Source organism: Panthera uncia (assembly GCF_023721935.1).
Source record: "Panthera uncia isolate 11264 chromosome C1 unlocalized genomic scaffold, Puncia_PCG_1.0 HiC_scaffold_4, whole genome shotgun sequence".
NCBI lineage: Eukaryota > Metazoa > Chordata > Mammalia > Carnivora > Felidae > Panthera > Panthera uncia.
Window position 1 is genome coordinate 92,959,569 of NW_026057585.1, and position 17,923 is coordinate 92,977,491.

The window sequence follows — 17,923 nt, forward strand, 5'->3', positions numbered from 1 at the left end:
TGTGGATTCTTGGTGATTTCTCATCAGTGCAAAGAGGATTTTTACTTTGCCCTTAGGATTTGAATTTCAAAACATTGCATTTCCCATCTTTCACACTCCCCTTTTTCTTGTTAGCGTTTCCCAAGCACAAGCCTGCTACAGCTGGCCCTGGGTCCTGGCTCTCGGCCAGCACTGAGCAGTCTGTCTGATAAGTGTGTTTTCTCCTATTACATCATGTTGAATTCTTTCCCCTGGCCATTAGCTTTTACAATGTGGTCTTGGTGGGAAAGCCCCTGTGGTGCCAAGCGCAGGAAGGGGCCAGCTCGCAGGGAGAGGTCTGTGTTCCAGAAACTGTCCCATGTGCTCCCTTAGATGAGGAAACTACCAAGCCGACCTGCTGTGGTGTCCACTACTCACAGCTCAGCACTTAGCTTTCCAGACTCCTCGCCCTTGGGCTGTTGCCGGTCCTTCTTTGGCAAAGACTGTTAGACCATGTGGGGTCCTTATTCACAAGATAAAGCAGCCTGTGAGATTAGATACTACACTATTGCCATTGCTGAACCTTGTTTATGACGTTGCACTTGTGCATGGACAGCATCTCCTAACTCAGTTCCTATTGAAATATAAAGTATTTGGAAGCCTGAAAGTTCAGACTCTCAACTTGGTGATCATTCCCTTTGTCCTGTGGCCTCCCTAAGCCAGCTGTTAGCTTGTGGATTCCCTCCGTTTTCCCCAAACAGGGAGGCAGTGGAGATGATGATGCTCTTAGAAAGTAACCAGCTCCTCGGCACTCCGTGGCATCCAGTATTGTCTACACCGCTCCGAACCAGGCTGTTGACAGCTCCTTAAGAAAAATCTGCCTCATCCGCACCCGGTGTTGTTGGTCTCGGTGGCTCCTGGGCGCTGTGGGCAGATACCTTAGGAGAGCGACTCGACACAGTCAAGGCGATTGTGTCCTCAGGCCCTTGTGAAGCCGCACGCGCGCGCGCTGGGACTCCAGGCGTCTCAGCTGCGGAGAGCATTCTTCCAGCCCCCCGGGGGTGCTTCTGCCAGGTCACATCTAACCACAACTCTGGTTTTGACATGACGCCAGTTTTGTCTTAAAATTCACTGAGAAAAAGGAGACAATTTCTTAAGCCTTCAGGACCACCTAAATTAGCAACTATTTATCAGTATTTAAGTATTTAAAATACATTTTGTTTCTACTTGAAGCTTTAACCCCTTCCATTCCTGCAAGTGTGCCTTTGTGAGCCCCATGTCCTGTCCGCTTCATCGGCCACCCTGCTGAGACTCTCACGTGAGAGTCTTTTTGTCTTCCTTCCCTCTTGGACGGAGCTTCCCTTAACTCACTTTACAGTCTGGGCAGCAGAGAGGGTTCTGTGTTTTCGTTCACATTTCTACTAACGTGGATGGTGGGCTGCATAAACACCCCTTCATCCCCCCCAAATAGTATATTTTAGGAGCACAAATGGGGTGTTGAAACAAGCTTAAATTTAGTTGTAATACTAGGCTCACTCTCCTTCCAGCCTTCTACGGATTGATCTGATTTTAATGTTTGAGTTCTGTATCAAGAGCTAAAACCATGAACTATCCTAGGAACTGTGTTGGAACTCTTTAGAGAAAAGAAGAAGAGGAGGATGAAAGAAAACCAGCTTGAGAAGTCTTGACTTTGGAGAACAGAAAGCCACCAGCTGTTGGAGAACAGAGGGATACTTGCTGTCCTCTGACTTTATCTTTCTGTGTTTCCGTCTGCTTTGCCTCTTTCCTTCCCCGTAAAAGTGATGTTCCTGGTGGGTTTGTCTGTCTGTCCTTGTCCTTGTGGTGATCCTGGCATGGTGATGTGCTCTGCTTTGCGTTGTCTGTGCTCTCTTACCAGTGCACGAGTCAGTGGGGAGGATCTGAATACCCCCAGGGGCAAGGAAGCCGAACTCTGAGGCCTGCATCCCGTGCAGCCTCCCCGCGAAGTGCAGAAGGCATGTTCTGCACGGTCACCAGTAAGTGGCTCCCTCTCACTGTGTCCGTTGTCAAATGAGAGCAACCCCTAGGTGTCAACTCCACCCCCGCTCTCTTTCCTTCGCTCTGCTCCCCTCCCACCAACCAGGGTGCATGTCAGCGCACACCCATCGTGCCCTGGCGAAGCTGGTGCTGTGAGTGAGGTTTCCCCGCAACTCAGGGGTCCCAGGTGGCTTCCCCTGAGATGGTCATCTTAGGCACGTAACAGTGTAGGAATGAAAAGCGGACTTCACTAATATCTAAATCTCTGTCTGTTTCATTTTTTGTTAAGGTTTCCCTGATGACTTTTTAGCAATTTAACAAATAAAACAAAATGGACAGAATTGTCTTAACTGTCTTATTAGTAGAAAAGAAAGAAGAAAGAAAGCTGTAGTAGCAAGCAGTTGAGGTTGGAGACGGAAGTTGAAAGCAAGGTAGTTGGGAGACTCCCTCCTCCTCTAGGAGGGGTGTGTTTTGGGGCTGAGGTGGAGAGCTGCCCTTCCCCAGGGACAGCTCCATCGCGGCTCCCTCAGTCCTGCTCGAAGGACTTGGTGTTTCAGCGCCTCAGTTACTACCCTGTGGTGCACACCTAAGAGAGGTGATCAGCTTGGAGCGGAGGCCCCGGGGGCCAGGACAACAGCCACCCCATCACCGGCCTCCTGGGCAAGACGAGGACACGGAGCCCTTGGATCTTGGGACATAATCGCAGATGTGGTGAGAAACAGGCCTGCGGCTCTAGAGGCCTCTGACCTCATCTCGCCTTCCCCCTTTTAGTACTTCCCCTTGGATACAAGTTTCCTCATCTGTAATTTTAGTTGTTTTTATCTGAAAGGATCACGAGGGTGAACCGAAGTTGAATACGAAAGCTCTAGCACAGGCCCTGGCACATGGCAAGAGCTCGTTAGGTGGTGGGTAGTGTTTGTAATTAACCCTCGAGAAAAATACAGGATCGTGAAGGAAAGGGTTGGGCTCGTTGCGTAAACCGTCACGAGCGTGCCCCTGCTGAGGATTATGCGTGTCTGGTCGTCTGGGTCCTCTTTTAGATGTCACCGTGAGAACCTCTGGGGCTTTTGCCTCTCGACAGCAGTAAGTAGCAGCTGCTGCCATCAATCAGGTCAGAACTGTCTCATCGTTTAATCTCCCTTCCGGACTTCATTCTGCGGTGTGCTCGCTGAATTCTGCCTCCGGCACGTGAGGTATCCTTCTGCCTGGTTGCAAGGGCACACTTGGTTGGCTCCCAGTTTGGAAGTGTCGGTTAGGGACCGACGACACGAGTCTGCCCGGTTGTGTGGGGGCCTGGGAGGAGACAGGCACCACCAGGGCAGGGGGCTGCCCCAGTGCTGAAGCCACCCGCCAGGTGTGTGCCAGATTCTCACACCCACGGGCCTTTGGGCCGAGCACCATCGCGGGCTTTTCGTCCAGCGGTTACTGTACCAACTTCGTCCCAGGTTCAGGTGCTGTGGAGCTGCGGCTGTCATCCCGTCTGCACGTTTGTGTTTCCCAAGCTGTGGGGTGAACCTGCCACCTCTAACAGCAGGTGGTCTGATGCTGTCTGTTCCGTTTACCATACTCTAAGGCGGATAGCAAACTACAGCATGGTCTGGGGAAGGGCCCTGGGGTACAAATGGCCCAGCACCACGTGCTGGCTGCTACTGAATTGGCAAGGGCTAGCATGATTGTTCTGAATTCTGTCACAGTCGCCCTGCGGACGGGTTGGACTTGTCCCTGGTGGGTCTGTTGGGCTGAACAAGGTCCGGTGGGTAGAAGCTCTAGGGAAGAGATTTCAGCATCATTGGGAAATTCCTCCCAATGGCCAGAACTGTATGTATCAGGTAGAACCAGTTTGGCACCATTGGGGGAATTCAAGCACTGCCCGGGCAGTCTATGCGTGGAATGTTGTGGAGGAGGCTGTGTTTGGTGGGTAGGGTGCTAGGGGTGACTGATTGGTGGTCCTGGGGAAGGAGGCAAACACCGGTGCCTGAGGAAGGCCCCCCCGTGCCCAGTCTTCAGGATATGTCAGACCTGCACAGCCTCCCAGACCACATCCTAACTCGGTCTGTCCCTGCCAAGGGCCATGCTCCTACCCCCTGATGAGCATGTTTCTGCCCCAAAGACGACCTGAACTTGACAGCAGCCTGATCAGCCCCAGGTCAGAGGGTGTGTGGGAGCATAGAAGAGAGGACATGCCAGTCTGGGGAGAAACCTTAATGTGGAGACGAACAGAGAAGATCCGTGACTCTCCCAAGGCCTGACCGGAGGTGCCAACCACTGCCTTCTCACGCAGGCCTGGCACAAGACTCCCTCGCCACTCCCCTGGGTGTCTGCAGGCCAGAGGCCTTTGCACATTTGGGTGTAAATCTCAGCACCTAGCCGGGAAGGGGCAGCTCCACACTGCCCTCTCTCCTTCGCAGGCCCTGGCCACTCTTCTCCAGCTGGCTCTGTGGGTCGGCAGTGCAGGAATCACCGACTCAGACTGGGAGGCCAAGGCATCGCACAGGTCGCTACCGTCAGCCAGCTCTGCAGCCCAAGGCTTTACCTCGCATCACCCTCATCTGGGAGCCTCTGCAAAAAGCCAGCCTTTGAGCACCCTGTTGTTCAGCGGGACAGGAGGCATCACCTCAAAATCTTGCAGGCTGGCCTGCTTGTAACGCTGCCATGGGGGACTGGACCCTTGCTTCTCTATGCCTTGCCGCCGCCCCCCACAACAAGGGAGCATCCCTAGCTTAGGTCTGCCTTCTGCTCTCAGTGGCCACAACTGTCCCCACTTGCCCACAATATACCACTGACAAAAGCAGCCAAGTGCTCTTGTGGATACTTTGTGAGGTAATGATGTCACCGTTGCTGGAGGTGCTCAAGCAGAGACTGATTAACTCTCACGGGAAGGGAAGGTAGAGCTGAGGTATGCATCCGGTCAAGAATGGGGCCAAGGGACCCCTCCGTGCCCTTTGCACTCAGAAAGGACTTCCCAGAGAGGCTGCAGGACAGGGACGAGGGCCGGCTTTGAACCAGAAAAGACCTTGGTTTCAAAAGCTGGCGCTGTCACTTTGGGCTGAGACAAGTCATCTCACAACTCAAGAGCTGAGAGGGCACCTGGGGGTCCCTTGGTCCCACCTGAGCCTCAGTTTTGTCACTCAAATGGCGGTGATGCTGCTAGCCTCACAGATGAGCGGCCTAGCTGGATCCAGCAGTAACTTGGTCCACGGAGTGGGTGCGCTTCCCCAAAAGACCACTTGGGGGCACCCCGTGAAAGGCTTTGTGGCCTGGGCACTCCATCAGAGGCTGACTTCAGAGGGAAACTGAATGGGCTGGAGGAAAAAACTGCCCATCTCTCCCCTCCCGCTGTTGGTAGAGCCTGGGTAGGGCCCCTTCCCTGGCCTCTGCCACATGTCTGAACACCGTCCCAGGCTGCCTTCCCCCCACGCCCCCCGCCCTCTCTGCCTCAGCCTCCAGCTATGGGAAAGCCAGTGTTGTCTCCACTGGGCTGGGCTGTGGGCCCAGGCCCTGTCAGCATGCACAAAGCTGAGCCGATGTTACAAGTAAATGCCTCAGAAGCCTGGCAGAGTGTGCCATTTCCCCACCGGGGAACCTGTCTGCCCCCGCCCACTGCAGGGAAGAGAAAGAGGGCTGAGGACCAGACCTTACCAGGCAGAACCCTGGAAGGAAGAAGGAAGCTGCTGCCCACCCATCAGCAAGGCCAGGAGAGCCCAGGACTGCCCTTCGGGGTCAGTCATTCTCGGCACACCTGAGCACACACTGACCCTCGAGGCACTGGGACTCAGATGGCTGAAAAGAGGCCTGCTCCTGGAGGAGCTCACAGCCTCATCACAAACCAGGGAGGCATCACACTGGGCTGAACAAAGATGACAAATCCTGAGCTTCAGAAGCCAAAGACAGTCCAGGTGTCGTACTAAAAAGATACAAAGGAGGCAGAGTCAGAACTGTCTGTAACCAACATAGCCAGTCAAGGGCAGGACAGTTGTTGGGAAGCCAGAGAGAGCTGACAGATGGGTTTCTTGTTGCCCCAGCCTCACCCCCACTGAAATGAGAATAGAGCCTTTCTTGGGGGATCCCAGGCCCGGCCTCTGGCAGTCAGTAATGCAGGGTGTTGGCGGGTCTCCAGGCCTCACCCTGGGAAGACAGACTCACTGTGGTCCGGGAAAGGTGCAGAAGGGCTGTGGGAGGTCTGGCATATCCAGAGGGGCTGGGGTTTGGGGCTGAAGACAGTACAGAGCGACCCATATGGATCTGTTGACCAGAGGTCATCCCCTCAGATGTAGCAGGGAAAGAAGCTTATGAGCAGAATCCACAGCGGGAGGAGAGGCCCGCACAGCTGAGTTCTCCCAGTAGTGGGAGGCCCACAAAGGTCCAGGACAGAGGACACCCAAGGAGTGGGTGCCCTCCACAGACATGCTTCCCTGGCATTTGGGCAACACCTCCTACACACTGAACATGAGCCCCAGGGCCGGAAGAGGGGGAGATGAAATAACCTCGAGGAGATTGAGTTTAAACAGTAGAGAATGAGAAATCCATTGAATACAAGTTTACCAGGAAATTATTGGATTAAAATGTCGGCAGACAGATTAAATCAAGCCAGGAAACAAAGCTCTCTGTTTCTTAAACATCTGAGTCTGCCAAGGTAAAAGCTGGTACTTGCTCCGGTAGAAGGAGAGAAATCAGATAAGGTGCTAGGGAACCCCAAGACCCAAGGGTGAGAGGGGCTGTGGCCAGTGCCAGAGGAAGAAAGGAGAAGGGTATTCCCGTAGATGGAGGAGGCTTTGCAAAGAAATCCGAGTATGACCAGCCCTTCCGGAATCTTGAGAAGGTCAGTGTGAGACTGGAGTGCACGGGGCAGAACTGGAGAATGAATTGGAGATGGGGACGAGAGGCAGAGGGGGAGTGGGATCTGGGCCCAGGCAGTGGCAACCAAGAGAGGACAGGATGTCAAATGTGTAGGGAGAGGACGCGGCGCCCGGTGGCTGCCTGGATCAAGGGGGGGGGGGGGGGGGGGCCGGCACTCATCCCTGCATGGAGCAAGTGTGGAATGCCACTGTGTGCCAGGCACTGGCCCTCCCCGTGGAGGTGGCATCTCAGTGGGGGGTGAGGGAGAAGGGGCAGACGTGGAAAGAGCTAAGCAGGACCATTCCAGATGAGTATCCCGAGGAAAATTAAAGTGGGATGTGACAGAGTGCGATGGGCTTGGGCTCATCAGAGAAGGCCTTTCTGAGGAGGAGACGTTTCAGCTGAGACCTGAATGTAAGAGCAGCCATGCGGAGAAAACAGCAGGAACAAAGGCCCAGAGGCAGGCATGAACTCAACAAATTCAGGGAGCAGAGGAAACGCCGGAGTGCCTGGGGCATGTGAGTGAAGGCAGAGGGTGCCAGTGAACCTCGTAGGCCATGGGGAGGGAGGGGTGGACAAGACTCCAGGTGCAGTGGGAGGCCATTAGAGGGTTTTAAGCAGGGAAGTGACACATGAGGCTGTCCGGGTCAAGGACACCAACCTTGCTGCCAAGCACAGGCCTGGCACATTCCAGGCTCAAAAAAACCTCCCTGGGGATGATTTGGCAGCTCCAGTCCCACACCGTATATTTAAATGGAATCTGGACATTTTTAATCTACCCTCCCGCCCTGCTTATAAGTGCAATTCCCTGGTTATTGGATTATTGTCCCCAGTGGAGTGTGGAATGCACAAGGACAGGGTCTGTATCTCCTTTACAGTTGTCTTTCCAGTGTCTGGCCTGGCACGGGGAGTGCTCATACGTATTTGACAAGTGCATGTCTTCACCCACTCTTGCCTGTAATGTTTGCCGGGCTTCCTAACTGGTGGCTTCTTCCAGGCACCCTCTTCAGGCCATTCCCCAAGCTGCAGCCACAGCCAGTCAGCCAACACGTTTCCATTGAGTTTTTACTATATGTCCAACATATTCTAGCTAGTAGGGGTTATTATGGGCTTAATTGTGTCCCTCTGCCCCCCTCCCTTCTCATATTGAAGTTCTAACCTGCAGAACCTCAGAATGTAATCATATTTGGAGATAAGGTCTTTACTGAGGTGATTAAGTTAAAATGGGGCCATTCAGGTGGGTCCTTATCCAGTGTGACTAGTGTCCTTATTAAGAACAGCAAATTTGTACTCGGATTTGTACGGAGGGAAAGTGATGTGAAGACATGAGGAGAAGATGGTCACCCACAAGCCAAAGAGAGAGGTCTGGAGCAGATCCTTCTCTCCTGCCCCTCAGAAGGAACCAACCCTGGGGCGCCTGGGTGGCTCAGTTGGTTAAGCGGCCGACTTCGGCTCAGGTCATGATCTCGCGGTCCGTGAGTTCGAGCCCCGCGTCAGGCTCTGTGCTGACAGCTCAGAGCCTGGAGCCTGTTTCAGATTCTGTGTCTCCCTCTCTTTGACCCTCCCCCGTTCATGCTCTGTCTCTCTCTGTCTCAAAAATAAATAAACGTTAAAAAAAAATTAAAAAAAAAAAAAAGAAGGAACCAACCCTACCAACTCCTTGATGTATTTCTTTAAAAAAAGGTTTTTTTTGGGGGGGCGCCTGGGTGGCTCAGTCGGTTGAGCGTCCGACTTCAGCTCAGGTCACGATCTCACGGTCCGTGAGTTCGAGCCCCGCGTCAGGCTCTGGGCTGATGGCTCAGAGCCTGGAGCCTGCTTCCGATTCTGTGTCTCCCTCTCTCTCTGCCCCTCCCCCATTCATGCTCTGTCTCTCTCTGTCTCAAAAATAAATAAAAATTAAAAAATAATAATAATAAAATAAAAAAAAAATAAAGATTTTTTTTTAATGCTTATTTACTTTTGAGAGATAGAGCATGAGCAGGGGAGGGGCAGAGAGAGACAGACAGAATCTGAAGCAGGCTCCAGGCCCTGAACTGTCAGCACAGAGCTTGATGCAGGGCTCAAACTTGTGAACCGTGAGATCGTGAGCTGAGTTGAAGTCGGACCCTTAACCAACTGAGCCACCCAGGTGACCCATTGATATGTAACTTCTAACCTCCGGAACTGAGAAAACACATTTGTGTTGTTTAAGCCACCCAGTCTGTGGTACTTTGTTACTGTAGGTGTAGGAAACCGATACAGGGGTATAACAGAATGAAAAGACAAGGCCCCTAGCCTCATGGAGCTTATGTTCTAGGTGAGAGAGACAATAAATTTAAAATTTCAGAATCAAGGGGCGCCTGGCTGGTTCGGTTGGTAGAGCACGCGACTCTTGATCTTGGGGTTGTAAGTTCAAGTCCCATGTTGGGTGCAGAGATTACTTAAAAATCTTTAAAAAAAATGAAATTTCAGAATCAAGAACAGGAGGGCGTGAAGGAGTGAGTCTCGGAGGGTAAGGGCGAATCCTTGAGTGGAGGAGGAGGAGGAAGGCCTCTGTGCAGGTGAAGCAGCCATCCACGGGAGGTTGTGGGGGTGATGCAGGGAGGTCTAGGTGCTGGACACCGGAGGACAGAGGTCCTGTGTGGGAACAAAGGGCCGGGCTCGCTGGAGGGCATGGGGCAAGGGGAAAAGCGTGACCATTGAAATGAAAGCAAGAGGTGGTCAGATGGCCACAGATGGCCTTGACGGCATGGAGTTTGGATTTTATTCCGAGGGCAGTGAAAACTATTGGAAAACTATAAGCATGGGTGTGGCATTGCTGGATCTACTCTGCCTAAAGATGACTCTGGTGCCCCTGTGGCATTCCAGAAGGCAAGCAGGGACACCTACAGGAAACAGCTGCAGTGTCCAGGCAAGAGAAGAGACGGACACCCAAATCTGACTGTCCCTCCTCCACTCATCCTCCTGGGCATCCCACCCACCCCTGCCCCTGAGGGCCTCAGGCCTGTGTGTCTGCCCGTCCAGGCCTTATGGTGCCCTGTCCAGAAGGTGCTCAATCAATTTGGGAGACGGGGGGAGACCAAACCATGAACAAATGAGTAGATGAATCAGAAAGTTTTACACCATATGGGCCTTTAGATAGATGGTCCACCTGCTTCACCTTAGGCCTTGAGAGGAGAAACATTTTGCTTTTAGAGGGACACTCAGTTTAATGGTCAGAGGGGGCACAGGACAGCAGAACTCACTAGACCAAAATGGTCCACAAGCATCCTCTGAAACGAAATTCTGACCACCTCACTCCCAGGCTCTAACCATCGACTGGCTCTCTCACCAGCAGTGACGTCTAAGTGAGGTCTGTGGACCCTGCCATGGACTGAATTGTGTGTGACTCCCCTCACCCCCGGCCAAAATCCATATGCTAAGTCCTAACCCCCAATGTGACTCACTTGGAGATAGGGCCTTTAAGGAGGTAATAAAGGTTAAATGAGGTAATAAGAGCAAGGCCCTAATCCAGTAATGCTGGTGTCCTTATGAAAGGAAAAGACATCAAGGGTATGTGTGCACAGAGATGAGACCTTGTAGGACACACTGAGAAGGCGGCTGCCTGCAGGCCGGGAAGAAAGGCCACACCAGAAACCAACCCCGTTGGCAACTTGATTTTGGACTTCCAGCTTCCAGAACTGTGAGAAAATAGATTTCTGCTGTTTAAGCCGCCTAGTCTGTGGTAGTCTCTTACGGCAGCCGCAGCGGACTGATACAGAACCCAACTTCTGAACTGCCCCGTGTTCTCATGCAAGCTTACAGACCCATCTGGCCCCCCAAAGCAGGGTCTCTGGAGGATGGACCCCAAGAACCCATGTTTTGAACAGGCTCCTCCTGATGCTCCCGAAGTGTCCTCTCCAGGAGCTCCTGAGGGCGGTGAAGGCTGATTCCCCCCAAAACCTCTGGCCCCTAGATCCTCTGATCACCGGCCTCCCCCTCTGTCCAAGAGGACTTCACATCTGGCCTCCAGGATAACTGGCAAGCTCATCCTGCCAAGCTGCTTCATTTCCTCACACTCCCCGAGCCCTCCAAGCCCTCCAAGAGCCAAGACGGGGCACGGCTAACGATGAAGTGCAGAAACTCAGAGATAAGTCAGATCTGAGCCCTGCCACGGAGGCACTTCAGGTCCACGGAGAGAGGGCGCTCCACACAGCGTGACCAATCCTGAGTCTGGGCAGGTGCGGTAAGAACGGCAGGAGAGGGAGCTGAGCAACCTGGGACTGTGGGCAGGGGTTTCAAGCTGCAGAATCCCGGAGAAATCAGTGCTCATTTGTTATGTTTCCGCCTAGCTGCAGTGGAAGCAACTGACAGCAAGCACCCTGTCTTATACGGCCACGTCCCCTCTACTCTCTCGGACATAATGGACCTCGATGCTTTGTGGGTTGATGGCCCTCTGGCTGCTTTTGGCATGACTAAGAAGGGACCTCCTAGTGGCTGGGGACAAAGTTTAAAAAAACACACGAGACCCAGTCTGGCAGAACAGATGTTCAGAGTCCAGGAATCCTGGGTTCTGAGTCTAGTTTTGCCACTGGCCAGCTGTGTGATGTGACCCCAGATAATCATGTTGTCTGAGTTTCCTCACCTGTAAAAGAAAAGAGAGACGATAATATTTCCCATACAGGTTTGTTTATAGAATTAAACGAAGTTAACCTCTGTAAAGCCCCCACTGTCTGGCACTGAGTTGGCCTTCAATAAAGGTTAACTTACAGATTATTCCTTACAAAGCAGTGATTTGTCCTACTTGACAAATTTGTCCTACTTGAAGGACAAATCTTCGTGCTACTTGCACGAAGATACTGGTAAAAATTAAGTGTAATAGATAACCTCTCAGCAAGGACCCACCTGCATCCTGTCCAACTAACAGGCATTTACTGAGCACCCCCACCTTCTGGTAACAGGTCGGTGCCCACTGGAAGGGTGGAGGGGGGCTCATGGCCTCAGTGCTGAAATGTCAGCCGCAGAAGGGTAGTACCTCTTGTCTTTCCATTGCCAGTGCCTAGAACGGGCAGAACACATAATAGGTGCTCAGTAATTATTTGTTGAATGGATGGGACGAAATCAATGAATGGCCGGTAGACTCCTGTGGCCCTCTGACTCATTTCTTTTTTTTTAATGTTTATTTATTTTTGAGACAGAGAGAGACAGAGCATGAACGGGGGAGGGTCAGAGAGAGGGAGACACAGACTCTGAAACAGGCTCCAGGCTCTGAGCTGTCAGCACAGAGCCCGACGCGGGGCTCGAACTCACGGACCTCGAGATCATGACCTGAGCCGAAGTCGGCCGCTTAACCGACTGAGCCACCCAGGCGCCCCCCTCTGACTCATTTTTAAGACTTTGAGCAAGTCCCTTAACCTCTCTGAGCTGCTGTTTCCCCACTTACGAAGCCATAGGTGTTTTAATTCATCTCTAGGTCCTGTCGAGCAGAATTAATAGAGCGATAACAATAATAATAAGCAACACTAACTAAACTTATTGAGCACTGCTATGGGCTGAGCACTGTTATAAAAAAAAAAAAAAAAAAAAACCCTAGGAGGTAATAGTATTTTATACAAAAAGGAACTGAGTCACTGAGGCAGAGAAGGCTCCTGGTGGAGGGGGATTTGATTTGGGAGGAGTTTGGGGAGGAAAGCCTGGGAATCGGACTGAGCAATAGAAAGGACCCAGGGCCCCGGAGGGTTAGGCCCCGTCCGAGGTGCCCCCGCGTGGTGGTAGCGGCAGACAAGAGAGGGGCCAGTCCCGCCCCCGGCGTCTCCTTGACAACAGCCTCCGCACATGCGCCTCAAGCTCCGACGCCGAGGCAGGCTGAGCGCTCCGAAGCCAGACGCAGGCCGGGCGGAAGCAACCCGGGCGGGCTGGGCGGCGGGAGCGCGGGTGGGCTTTTAAAGGGACCAGCTCCGCCTGAGCCCGTTCGCCGACGGGGACTTCTGATGGTGAGGGCTGGGTGGCCCCAGGAGTTGGGACCGAGGAGGCAGAGGAGAAACAGGGCTGTGTAAAAACCCTCGCTCCTGCCCCGAGATGACAAGGGAGAGGGGGTTGTGTAAGTGCCCCCCGGGGCAATAATGCGATGGCTGTCCAGGGGGCAGTATGGGGACGAAGGGACTATGGAATTGCACCGTCTGGGTAATAAGAGGGAGACGGGGAGTGTGTAACCCCCCAGGACCATGAAAGGAAACTTGGACTCCAAAAGCGCTAATGGGGATAATAAGGGTGAGGTGCAGTAAATGACGCCCGCCCCCCCACCCCCCACCCCAAGGAGGGAGCTGGGGTTCTGAGGAAGAGTCAGAGAGCAGGTTGAGAGGGATCGCAGGTCCAGCTCAGGACATTTACCCTCTCCCCTCCCCTACTCAGCATTCTACCCCGTCGCGGTGCCAGGCCATGGCCAGACCACCCGCCCCGGGCTCGGTGATTGTCCCAGACTGGCACGAGAGCGCCGAGGGCAAGGAGTATTTAGCCTGCATCCTGCGCAAGAACCGCAGACGGGTGTTCGGTAAGTGCCTGCCCCCAAGCCTGTCACTCCCCTGGAAGAACAGTGTCACCTGTTGGGAGGGGTGGGGAAGGTGGCAAAGCGGTAGGGCAGTGAGGGCCTGCTTTACTACACTCCTCAACCTTGGAGACCCCTGGAAGCCCTATCCCTGGGGCCCCCGAATCTCCTTAGAGCTAATTCCACCATCAGAGCCAGGAGCATGGAAACAGCCCCAACCCTGCCAAGAACACTGTCACCAGAGAGGCTGTTGATTCTTACCTCTGTGCCAGGCCCTCTGCTGGGCATGTTGCACAACAGACTCCCGCCTGCCCTCAACAACACACCTTACAGACTTGTGCCTGGTAAGTAGAGGCAAGCCTCTTCCATATCCTACAGTCTCAAAGACGAGACATTCACGTCTCCCAGGATGAAGCCACCTCACCCAGCGTTGCACTGACAGGTCAGCAGAGGGGCCTGGCATCTGCTGTGAGAGCTCAGCTCTGGCCAGAAGAAACAAAGCGCCAGGAGGTTTAAGACCATAGAATGACAGGGCAACCCACAGCTGAGGACTTTCAGATGCTAAGCCTATGCATGTATCATAATTCAGACCTTTTTTTTTTTTTTGCAAATTAAAAGCATTCATAAAGATCTCAGTGTATTGATTCTAACAAGTTTATTTATAGTAACGGAGAATATTTTTGCTGATATTTCTCCATTGAGGAAAGAATTATGAAGAACCTTGCCTTTACATGTGGGAAATCTAGAACAGGTCATAATAGTATCAATAAAAACAATCTCATGCGTCAAACTTTATTTATTTATTTTTTTGTAATGTTCACTTATTATTTTGAGAGACAGAGCGCAAGCAGGGGAGGGGCAGAGAGAGAGGGAGACGCAGAATCCGAAGCAGGCTCCAGGCTCTGAGCTGCCAGCACAGAGCCCAGTGCGGGGCTCGAACTCCCAAACCGTGAGATCACCACCTGAGCCGAAAGTGGGCCGCTTAACTGACTGAGCCACCCAGGTGCCCCTCGTGCATCAAACTTTAAAGAAAAGTAATTCGGTGTTATTTGGAATGGGCCTTGGTGCACCTAACAGAGCACAGGTGTTTGTAACAGAGCTCATCCAGGGACGCTGCCTGTGTCCCAGGCCTCCGTACCGAGTATAGAGAACCATGGATAGCTGGCACCAGAAAGCCCTTAGAGCTGATGGGTCTGATGGGGCAAGCGCAGGTTGACCTCTTGACCCCACCTGGCTCCCTTCTTGTCCCAGGGCTGCTGGAACGACCAGTGCTGCCCCCACCCGTGGCCATCGACACAGCCAGCTACAAGATCTTCGTGTCTGGAAAGAGCGGCGTGGGCAAGACAGCACTGGTGGCCAAGCTGGCTGGCCTAGAGGTACCCGTGGTACACCATGAGACCACTGGTGAGTGCATCCCGGGAGGCCTTCCCTGGGGTGGAGGAAAGACTGGCCCTGGACCCATCGTCTACTCCGCAACCTCGGAAAGGCGTTTCACTGGCTCCTCTATTCGTCAGAGATGATAGTTCCAACCCCAGTGTATTGTGGGATTGGTACTAGAGATCGTGTTGGTAACATGCCTCGTGCCGAGCTGGTACAAGATGGGTGCTCAGGGAACACCGATCTTCTCTTCCGGTTTCCTTCCGTTAGATGCTGATTGACCAGCAGGTTGCAACTGGATCCTCCAGTATCCAGTACGTCCGGGTCCCCTCGTACGTACGAGTGGAACTGCTTTGTCATGGCTGGGGCTGGGGCTGCATCTCTCTGGCAGGCTGGAGACTCTTCTAGAGCAGTTCGGTTTCCCCCCATCAGCCTGAGAATTTTCCCGGGTCAGCGACTATGCTTTCCGCACCAGGCTGGTGGGCCCACCGGGGACATATCTTCTTCCTGTTTCTTCCTGGCCCCTGGCCCCTCTCCACTCCGCCTCTCCCATGCTGAATAGCTGACCCTCCCCCAGGCATCCAGACCACCGTGGTATTTTGGCCAGCCAAACTGCAGGCCAGTGACCGTGTTGTCATGTTCCGCTTTGAGTTCTGGGACTGCGGGGAGTCTGCACTCAAAAAGTTCGACCACATGCTGCCGGTGAGCAGACAGGTGGGCCTGGGAGGGGCCGGGAGGAGCTGGTTGTCTGAGGTGGGCTTCTGAGTACCTGCCCGGTCTGCAGGAGGCAGAATTGGGTGTGGCCTGGGGGTGCTGCCCCGGGTGGGAGAAGGCTGAGCTGGCCGTGGGGACCGGGTCTCAGCCCCAGCTCTGCCCTGGGCCAGCCAGTCCCTGCTCTGGGCCTGTGGAAGGAGGGGATCTGCTGAGACTTCTCAGGGCCCTGCGGCTGATCGGAGGTTCTGGCCCCCTGGTTACAAGCCTCACATCGGCCTCTCCCTCCCCAGGCTTGCAAGGAGAAGACAGATGCTTTCCTCTTCCTCTTTTCCTTCACTGACCGTGCCTCCTTTGAAGACCTCCCTGGACAGCTGGCCCGAGTAGCAGGCGACGCCCCTGGTGTTGTCAGGATGGTCATCGGCTCCAAGTATCCTTTGGGTGGCCCCTAGGACAGTCTGAGGCCACACCTGGCAAGGCACAGAGCAAGGGGATCAGGGACCCTGCCTCTGCCTAGCTGTGGGCTCTACGCCCATGGACAGTATCTTAAAGGCTGCAGCAGCCGCCCCCCCTGCCCCCACCGGATGGGGCTCCGGGGAAGAGGGCTGAGGCTGGGTGCGACAAGGTGGTAAGCAGAGACACCCGGCCAGGCTCCTTGACCCTCCTCCAGATTTGACCAGTACATGCACACTGATGTGCCTGAGCGTGACCTCACGGCCTTCCGGCAGGCCTGGGAACTGCCCCTCTTTCGGGTGAAGAGTGTGCCGGGGCGGCGGCTGGCAGATGGGCGCACGCTGGATGGGTGGGCTGGGCTGGCCGACATTGCCCACGTGCTCAATGGCCTGGCGGAACAGCTGTGGCACCAGGACCAGGTGGCAGCTGGCCTGCTCCCCGACACCTCAGAGAACTCCCCCAGCTGATCTCTACTCCCAACCGTGACGCAAGGCAGAGGGCAGGACCAGGTCCTAAGGCTGAGGCAGGAACGTTGACCTCATCCTGAGGACTGGCCAGAGGGGCCTGTCAGGAGGATGAGGAGGCACCTTCCTTGCAGAAATCACAGCAGTGAGGTGGGGACACGAGGCTCTGTGCATCAGTGGCCTAAGGGCATCCGGGGGCCCCCTGGCCTTCTCCCTCCACCTTGGAGGGTCTGGGCTCTGGAAACTGAGGAAGTATAGGGGCAGAGCCTCAGGACTCAAGCTTCTCCCGCACCCCCCACCTGCTGTCCTCCCAGAAAGGGCGACTGGAAAGGGGGGGCATCCCAGCTGGACCCCAAGTGACTTCAATCAAGAGCCTGTATTCCTTGAGGCAACACCATCTGCTGTTTCAGATAAACCCTGAAATCTCAGTGGCTTTACTCTATAGAAATGTTTTCCTTGCTCAGCCTCACTTCAGCTGGAAGTGAAGGGATCTGGGGGCTCTGCTGAATGAACCCTGACTCTGAGGTCTCTAACACATGGCTTCCCGGTTTGCCCCGGGACATCAGCATCCAGTCAGCAGAGGGGGAGTGACTGCGAGTGGAGGGTCACCTAGGAGGTTTCCCCCGGACCTGGCCTCTGGGGTGTGCCTTCTGCCCACCTTCCATTGGCCAGCACCCAGTCACATGGTTACATGGGGCTGCAGGGCAGGCTGGGAAACGTAGTCCACCTTCATGTTCAGGGGGTGAGCCCTCCAGGCAGTACCTTTCTTGAAAATGAAGGTGTCAGGCTAGGCTTGGGAAGCAGGGCCCCGCCAGCCTGGGGTATCAGAAAGCTCACTGGGCAGGGCCAGGGACTGGACCAGGTGGGGTCAGAGAATGAGGTGCCCTGTTTGGCAGCTCTGCCCTGTGGGAAGCCAGCAAGTGCAGGAGCAGGAAAGTGAGGGAATGTGCCCATTCTTGTGTCTCACCCCTGCCCCATCCACCAGAGACACTGGTGAATACAGGCTAAAGTATGGGGGGGAGGGGTGGGGTGGGGGAGGGGGCGGTGCCGATGCAGAGGGCCTTTATACTTTCATACACCCCCTGATGGTACCCTGGTTGGAACCCTGGGTTGAGGCCTGGGCTGAGTCTGAGCCAGCTGGAAGGACCTGGGGGCCCAGATATGTGACCCCCAAAGCCAGCGGACCCTTGGAGCCGCCTCTTGAGAGGGGAGCCCTGGCAGCTTTGTATACCACATCCTCACAGGCATGATCACATGCTCACACATACCAGCCCTTGTCCTAAAACACCGCCCTCCTCCCATGTGCACACCCCCCTGCTGGCACACGCAGGACGTTCATACATAACCCAGCTTGGCTCACCCTCCTGGGCACACTGACCACCTGCCTGATGGCATTTACCATGTCTCCTACCCTGGGCGCCACCCACAGGTTCGTCGGTCACCCCTTCCGGGGCCTAAAGGACCAGCGCTGGTTCAGAGCTGAGTCCTGAGCTTGTCCCATACCCCAGAGAAAGAACGTCCCTGTGCGGGACCCCAAGCCTCACCGTGGCACAGCCGGTGGGTTGGCTCCTGCTCCTGAGCTCCTGAGCCATAGACCTGTCCCCTG

General features: G+C 54.4%; 1 protein-coding gene across 1 annotated transcript; it reads left to right on the plus strand.

Moving 5' to 3' along the window:
• The first annotated feature begins 12,644 nt into the window (after positions 1-12,644).
• Positions 12,645-16,933, plus strand: CPLANE2 (ciliogenesis and planar polarity effector complex subunit 2). The gene is made up of 6 exons (XM_049618004.1): positions 12,645-12,761; positions 13,180-13,318; positions 14,564-14,716; positions 15,267-15,391; positions 15,694-15,830; positions 16,071-16,933. The coding sequence occupies exons 1-6, from the start codon at positions 12,759-12,761 to the stop codon at positions 16,318-16,320; spliced, it is 807 nt and encodes a 268-aa protein (XP_049473961.1). The 5' UTR covers positions 12,645-12,758; the 3' UTR covers positions 16,321-16,933.
• The last annotated feature ends 990 nt before the right edge of the window (positions 16,934-17,923 follow it).